Genomic DNA, 8,047 nt, shown 5'->3' with positions numbered 1-8,047 from the left:
TGACGGAGCCGGAGCAGGAGCCGCAGCCACAGCGGCGCTGGCGCCACAGCAGCGCCCGCCCGCGTTTACCGCGCCCGCCCGCACCGCCCGGCGCTTCCTGCGGCGGGGCCGGCGGGGAGGGGGCGGGCCGGGGGAGGAGGCGGAGGAGGAGGGGAGAGGCGGGGAGGGGAGCCAGGCGGAGTTGGTGCCGCCGCCGGATGCTGCGAGGAGGCGCCGCGGCCCCCCTGCGTTGCCGGTCGCTCACCTGAGCGGGCAGGAGGGCGGGGGAGGAGGAGGAGCCGGCGGCCGAGCTGCGCGGAGCCTGGCGGCGGCGAGGCGGGCGGAGGGGCAGCCAGGCGGTCGGGCGAGGCGATGGCGCCGGGCGCGTAGCGGGCAGGAGGCCCCGCGTCCCGCCGTGTGCGCCCGGCTGCCGGCGGGGGCGGCCGGCGGGCTCCGCTGAGGCCTAGGAGCGGTCTCTCCCCTCGGAGCGCCGGGCGCGGCGCCGCCGCGGCCCGCACGATGTCCACCCGCACGCCGCTGCCCACCGTCAACGAGCGGGACACGGAGAACGTGAGTGCCGCGCCGGGACCCCCCTCTCTCCCTGCCTCCTTCCGTCTCTCCCTGGTAGCCGCCGGCGGCCCAGCCCGCCGTGCCGCCCAGGCCGAGCGCCCCAGGGGCGGGCGGGCCGCGGCCGTGCCGAGCGGCGGGCCGGCACCGCCGCCTGCCCGCGCCCCAGGCTCCTCCATGCGGCGCTGCCGGGGCGGGTCCGGCCCGCCGCGCTCCACGTCGCCCCAGCCCGCCCGCGGCCCCGGGCCTCCCGCCGGGAGCCCTCCCGCAGCCCCTTCCAGCGCTGTTGGGCCGGGCCGGGCCGGGCTGGGCTGTCCTTATATGTCCTCGGCTGTCGGCGTACACGGGCTGCTGGCTGCGGGCCCCCGCCGGCTAGAGGCCTGTAGCCCCTGCGGGCGGCAGCCGGGCTGCCCCGCCTTAGGGCGGCCCCCGCACACGGCACCTCCGCGCCTGCCTTGGGATATCCACTTGTGGGCTGTCTAACCGCCTGGCACTTGGCCTTGTCTCACCTTTTGAGGTTCAGCGGTACTCGCTCTTTGTTTGGTTTGCACCTCCAAGACGGTCCCTGGTGTTGTTGTATTCCTTCCTCTGCTTTGCTTTGTGTTGCCTCTGAGAGAGGCTGTGGTCGTGTCCTTCGTTCTTCCCGAGTTCATTGTATCTTCCTTTGTGCTCTGTTTAAATATCTTTGCGGTCTCCTCTGCTCCGCCCAGACTCGATGGAGTGGGAGTACGGTGGTGTTCTCTGCTGTGGTGGTCTTCCATAGAAAAGAGCTAGTCTTGGCCATGATGGACGATGTACCTGAGGAATGCTGGACCATGTCTGGTCCTGTCCATCAGTGGTGATTATTTACATAGGTGGTAGCGTGGGAGGCGTGAAATTTTTCTCTTGGGTGAGGGGACCAGTGTTAAAAGCAGTATGTTTGCAATATGTATCCTTAGTTGCTTTTGGGAAGGTGGCAGAAGGAGGGGAAAAAGGAATCGTAGGAAATGTAACACATGCAATCATGCCCACCTTCTATCTGTGTGGAAAGTGATTGGTAAGAAATGAAGGAAGATGGCCTAGTGGGCTGAAATGGTTGAAGAAGATACTTGTTTGTATTGCATCAATCTGTTCTATAGAGGTTCTGGCTCTGGTCCAGGTAGCAGGAACTCCTGTTTGTTACTGTACCAGCCCAAGCAATAGTGCCTTCTGAATGATATGAAAGGAAAAGTGACTGTAAGAAGATGATTTGGAAGACAAAGGTAACAGAAGTAATATAGCTAGAGAAGTGAAACCCTAGTGTGGTGAATTATTATAATGAGCTTTTAGTGTCAGTCACTCAGTGGAACTGACACAGCAATATCAGACTTACTCTTAGTTAAAGCAAATAGATGCGTTTGGTCTGTCCTTACTCTTCATGGACTGGTGAGTTCTGTGTTACTGTAAGAATGAGCAAGTCCTTGGGACGAAAATTTCGATTTAATTAAATGATAAACTCCAGGTTTGTGTGATACATGTTACTCATGATTCTCTATTTCAAGTGTATCTAGGAATGTAGATGAGAGATGACAAGAAGGGATAAGAAATTTTTATGTATATATCTGGTAATACAGTCCATAGGACTTAAAAAATTTACAAAAGGCAAATGGAAATACTTTAGAATATCTTCATCTTTTATGGAATGAAAACTTCTAAGTGTTGGCAGTTAATTTAAAAATTACTATGCTACTTGTGAGTACTCACTTTTGACACCTAAGGAGTAGTAAGTGTTATTATTTTGTTGTAATTTCAGGGAGTGCTTTGGGTATCTGAAACACCCAGGTTTGTACAGGGTATCAGAATACTCAGAATTGCACATTGGCTTCCAAAAACCGTGGTGTAAGTCTGCAACCTTATACTAATGAATGTAATCCTCCAGCCAGATAAGCACCAAAGATCTGTGCAGTTGTAAGTTCCCAGATCTGCACAGAGTTGCTCTGGTGCTGTCATTAGTGTGACATCTGCAGGGTTTTGGAGCAGAAACCTCGAGCTCTGCCTGTTGGGCAGCCTCAGGAAGTTGTCCTTGCTACCCGTGGTGTCCCTTATGTAAGACGTTTGGCTAAAGAGGCAAATATAGGATGGAGGAGGAGTAGGTGGTCCATTGCTGACTTCCTGATCTGCAGCATTCCTTGTTTCAAAATGGATTCTGTGAGGGTGAGGTGAGACTCTTAAATTACTTTTAATGTGCTTCCTTCTGCTAATAAACACTAATGGACTGGGGGACTGTTTATGCTGGTGGCTTGTGATGTACAAAGTTGAGCTAGTAAGCTGTGAGTAACTGAGGTGGTGAGAAGTTGAAACTAAAGGGAGAAGTAATTGGAAAGGGTGAGGAATTAAGGAGCAGTGTTTTGGCCTGGTAAAAACGTCCATCTTTGTAGTGTATATTTCCAGTTCTCCAGTATGTATATTAGCAAAGCTCTCGTAATGGTGATCTTCAGGAGAGGCTCTTTTCTTCTGTCTGGTGCTCCTGGCCATCTCACAGTGTTGCTCCATTGTGTGACTCCCAAGGGACAGACTGGAGCTCTGTATCCCAGAGAGAGCTGATTGATGCTTCTGAGTGCAGACCCACGTACGCATCCAGCTGTGCTCTGCACATGGGGTGAGGTTGTTGCATGAAATCATGGGGAGCTACCCTGCCACCACCACCCCGTGTCTCTTGGCAGCTGCTTTCAGTACTTTAAAATAGAAAATAAATAAAATTTAATGTGTGCTTTTCTCAGTGAGTGTGCAAGCATGCGTGTTACCATTTGAAAAAAAAATTCCAATACTTGAATATAGCCCCTATCATAAGAATATTCATTCCTTGAGGAATTCAGGAGTTCCTGGTGGGATGGGTGAAAAACTTGCTTGTTTCCATAACTCCTTGTGCCTTTTGTCCCACAGTGCCCTTTGAAAATATTCTAGAAGGCATAGGATCAGGCAGCATAATACTTTATCAAGTCTTACCAGAAAGCTGGAGTGAAAAGTACAGGAACCGGCAGCAAGGGGCAGACAACAGGTGGAGGGAGGCAGGGGCTGGGAAGCATCAGTGTGTGTGTAACTGATAGGTCCGCCCTGTGGAGCTTCACGCCCTTTTTCTTTTCTTTGACTTTTTGCTATTCCTGACATCTCCCAGTGCTATGTTTAGCTTCCCTAGCATATGTCCATAAATACTTTTCACTGGAAATGTTATTTCTCTTTCATGAGAGCTGTGTTTAATGAAGCAAAGTAGATTATGATTATCAAACGCTTATTCTTACTAAGAGTTCATTGGGAATCTTGGGGAAATTAATGGGTGGAGGCAGTACTGTGTTTTCATGTGTGTTACTGGATTTATTTTCTCAAGTGCGGGGTAAGAGTAGTATTCAAAATAATAATTTCCTCGTGTCTTGATTTTGTACATGTAACTATTTACAGCCTCCTCTTGATATGTTTTACGTAGGCTGTGACAGGTAGTGTGTCACTGCATTCAAACAACTGCACTTGGGGTTAGTTTGGGTGAATTGCGTTTCTCATCTCTGCTGTTGCTGGAAGAAGAGGAGGATAGGATTCAAAACTTTTAGCTAGAGTATCTCTTCTGTTTTCATTGAGCTGGTATTAATTGAGGAAAGAGGGGCTTTTATGTTTTTCCCTTCATAATATGTTGCCTTGTATTGTGTCATTAAACTGGGGAATGGTTTTCCTGAATTAAGGCAAAAGAGATGAACTACATAGGTAGAGGAGCTCTGTGTAAGAAAAGACTCAGAGATTTGACAGTTGGCTCTATACTACTTGCTCTATCATATTTCTAGTAAAGTTAATAAGAGTTTTAAATTTTATATCTGTAGTTTGTTTTTTCTGATATAAGGACCTCTAAGTCTGGCCTAAGAATACATGGGTTTTTTTCCTCTATAGCAAGTGTAATTTAATCTTTTAAGTTATTACTATTACCTGTGAAAGTATTGCTGTTTTTGTGATGTGGTGTCTAGCTAAGTTTTAAGGTATTATTTTGTTTTGTACTTTTCAAATACCTCAAAGTTATTTAATTCTGCTGGAGTGATCTGGCATGTTTACAGTGGGAGAAGGAACAAACAAGGCCGGAGTGCTGGATGATAACTGGCCAGAGTCGAGGAGGAATGTGGGAATTGTGGTTTGTCTTACCTAGCCAGTGCTGTACAAGAATGATTGAGATATCATGGCAGGGGAGGTTTTAAGAAGGATAAACCAATGACCTATGATCATGTGATTTGCTTCATTATCATACAAATAATTATAACTTTGACACATCCACACCCATTTGTGGGTTAGCTGTGGGAAAGTGACATCTTGGATGCCGGCTCAAGTGGGTGTGGTTAACGATGCCTTTCTGACAGGGGAGCCTACCGGACAGATACATTTTAAAGAGATAAAAAATTGAACAGGGCAAAAGATAAGAGGATAGAATGAAGTGGTCAAGTTGGGATGATAATGATTATACCATGTATAATTTTTTTCTGATTTTTTGTTTTTCCTTCTGGATTTGCTTTTGCACAATAAGAACACATGGTTTTGATTTGGACAAAGGGGGCGTGGGAGAAAGTATCTGACAAGAATTCTTTCCTTCAGTGCCTTAAGCAGAAGAATGGCCTAATTTCCAAGCCTTATGGGTTCAAGAGTACAGCTGTATCTTTCTTATCCACAGGAGATGGACTTGAGCAAAGTGAAGAATGCCTGTGTTTTTTCTTGCAAGATTATTTTCCTTGATCATAAATATGCCGTTCGGTTGTGTTTGTTTGAACAGTAAGAATAGGGTATATTCTCCTAATCTTATTTTGAAGATTTGTGTTTTCTCGGTGCAGACTTGTTGTTTTACTTCACATCTGGAGCAGGCTCCTATGTTGTGGGGGGAAAACACACGCTTAGCAAGAGCATTATGCATGGGGAGAGCAAGGTTCATTTTGAAGTGAACCTTCCGTGTGGATCAGAGAGAGTCATGGGACAGGTGATACACATATTCGGTTTCATTTTCTTTATGTAAAGAGGAATATTTTGGTACAAAGCATTGAAAATGTAGCTTCATGGTTCAGTGTTCTTTCTAGGCATCACAAATGAGTATACAGTGTTAAAGTTCAGAAAGAGTTAATGCTGTTTGCTTGTAGTCCTTGTTTCATTTCATACTCCATGGGTTTTTGAGGTTCATAGGTAAATATAAAGTTGGATTGTTTGTGGTTGATGTTCTGAAAACTGTACTTACATGGTCAGTGGACTTAAACACTGAACTAGAACAAGGAGATTATGTTCTAGGGAAACTTACCAGTGGGGTCTTTACTATTGTATACTTCTGGTCCTATGGACTTACTGTTTTTATTAGTAGAGATTTTAAACATTTTTTAACTGCACTTAAAATGTTTCAATCATCAGTAAAGGCATTTTTTTCCCCCATGACACCTGATTACATTTGCAAACAAATGTTTCTACCATAAATGTTTTAAGTTTCTACTATCACAATTGCTGTTGCTTAGCAGAGGAATCTCCTGCCAGCTTCTATTTGATATCAATAGTTTAAACACAGGAAAAATAGTAATTTAATTTTTAAGTGTAGATAGTGTGACTTCTGTAAAATCATGTTCTCAGTCAGTAATTTGTAGTTGTATTCATGGAATTTTTCTTCTTGTTCTCAGAATTTAGATAGACCTCACCTTAATGTCTTATTGATGCTTTAGAGAACTTTTAAACAGTGTTCCAGTAAAGCAGATTCATTGAGAAACTATCATGCAAGAAGGAGATGATTTTACAATTAATGTGGAGCTAAAAAACTATAGTGCAGCTACAACCCTAAGACAGGTTTCTTACAGATTGGCCTACTCACAACTTGAGAGTTTGAGCAAACTTTTCATATGTTGCAGTAACAGAGAGAAAGCATTTTACCACTTCTTTTTAGATCTTATCTTTTAGTAACTTCAGCCTGTCCTTTATTTTAAAATACATGTTTACAGTCTGTGCTGCCCTCCAGGTTAACCATACTACTTGTAAGCTGCTGCAGACAGTGACAAGTTTCAAATTTAGCTTATTTATGTTGTGGTCATGACACCATCTATTTTTTGTTGTTGTTGGAAACACAATGCTTGCTTTTTGTGGTTGGATTTGTTGGTGTGTTTTTTTAATCTTTCTGGAATTTCAGAATAGCCAAAAAATTTTTTTTAGGATTTCACAATTTTTTTCTGGGTCTTGATTCTTGAATGTTTACTCTGCTCTAGGCAGTGGTAAATTAAGAAGAAATATTTTCTGCAGTTGACTATTTGTGAAAACAGCCATGAAAATGGGAAAGTTTCATTGAAACATTCACATTGTTCAGTTTAATGAATATAATGCAACTCAATCTGAGTTTTAATAAGAAGCTCTTTCTCCACATCAACTACCAAGCCTGTTTAATTGTTAGCATTTCTCTATTTCTTTCACATTGTCAATTAGCTTTTCTTTGGTGTGTTCTCTGCGCTCAGTGCTAAACTGAGCTTTAAATTGGGCCAGTTGTATTTCATGTAAGAATGAATCATCTTTGTTTTTCTGTGAATAACTTAGGAAAATAGCAAAATCAAAGGCTTGTTGAGATCTCAAGGTCAGTTTGAGACTTCATAGCTGTATGTGATGATTCAGCTTAGATTGTTTTGGTGAGCATCCTAGTGAATCTAAGGTTAAAAATTCCAAGATGATAAGATGGCCCTTGTTTTTAAATACATTTCCCTGTGACTATTTCAACTTTTATTTCCTAGGTAGTGACCAAATATGCTGTAGCTATTGTGGGAAAATAGTTGAAGGTAAGAGCATTTGAAGGGACTCTGTGCTTGTCATGATCCTGATTTTTTTTTGACCTGAGATGGCAATTGAAAAAAAAGTTTTGGTGGGGTTTTTTTGATTGGTTAGTTGGGGGGTTTTGTTTTCTCTGTTTTTAATATAAGCATTTTTTTTCAGAGATTTCTTTTTGTATGCTTTCAAAGAAAGCAGCAACTTCTGCTGAGAGGCATAGGTTCAGCTGTAGTAAGGTGCTTGCACAGTTAAATTCAGCTGGGCTACAATTAACCTTAAAAGCAATGAACCAAACATGCTCGTGGAACACTGCCACAGCTTAGTGTCTAGTGATTGATCAATAGCTATATTTATGTGAAACCCAAAAGCACAGGTTTATTTGGCACCTCTGTAGAGTGAAAGATCATTATGTTATTCTAAAATTCTCCATCTTATCAGGACAGCTGATTAACAGTCACTTCACATTTCTTAAATCCTTGTGGAAAGCAGTTTCTCTTGCTGGATTGAATGTGTATGTGAATTTTCAAGCTCTCTTGTTCTGTTTGTTGTATATGGTTTCAGGAAAAAGTAATTTTCCTTTTTTTATCTTGCTGTTCCTGTGCTTGTGGGACACCTTAGGTGTAGGCTGTGAGAGTAGTCTGCAGTCCACTTGTTTGGTTAGCATGAATGTGCCTTAAATTAAGATAACTTTTAGAGAGAATTCTCCATGGCTGTTCAAGATTTAAGTGCTCAGTACCAGTGA

General features: G+C 44.1%; 1 protein-coding gene across 5 annotated transcripts in view; it reads left to right on the top strand.

The window, feature by feature from the left end:
* Window positions 1-215: 215 nt before the first annotated feature.
* MARK1 (microtubule affinity regulating kinase 1) overlaps window positions 216-8,047 on the top strand; it is a 57,280-nt gene continuing 49,448 nt past the window's right edge. For 2 of the 5 annotated variants that reach the window (XM_069009493.1, XM_069009490.1), the window contains exon 1: window positions 238-549. In XM_069009493.1, the coding sequence (XP_068865594.1) occupies window positions 499-549 (51 nt within the window). In that variant the 5' untranslated portion in view covers window positions 238-498. Of the gene's footprint in view, window positions 550-8,047 lie in introns of all 5 variants that reach the window. The other 3 variants (XM_069009495.1, XM_069009492.1, XM_069009491.1) reach the window with 3 other exon arrangements.

The sequence above is a fragment of the Aphelocoma coerulescens genome, chromosome 3 (assembly GCF_041296385.1).
Source record: "Aphelocoma coerulescens isolate FSJ_1873_10779 chromosome 3, UR_Acoe_1.0, whole genome shotgun sequence".
Classification (NCBI taxonomy): domain Eukaryota; kingdom Metazoa; phylum Chordata; class Aves; order Passeriformes; family Corvidae; genus Aphelocoma; species Aphelocoma coerulescens.
Note: the sequence above shows the minus strand (reverse complement) of the source record. Positions and strands in the feature narration are given on the sequence as shown.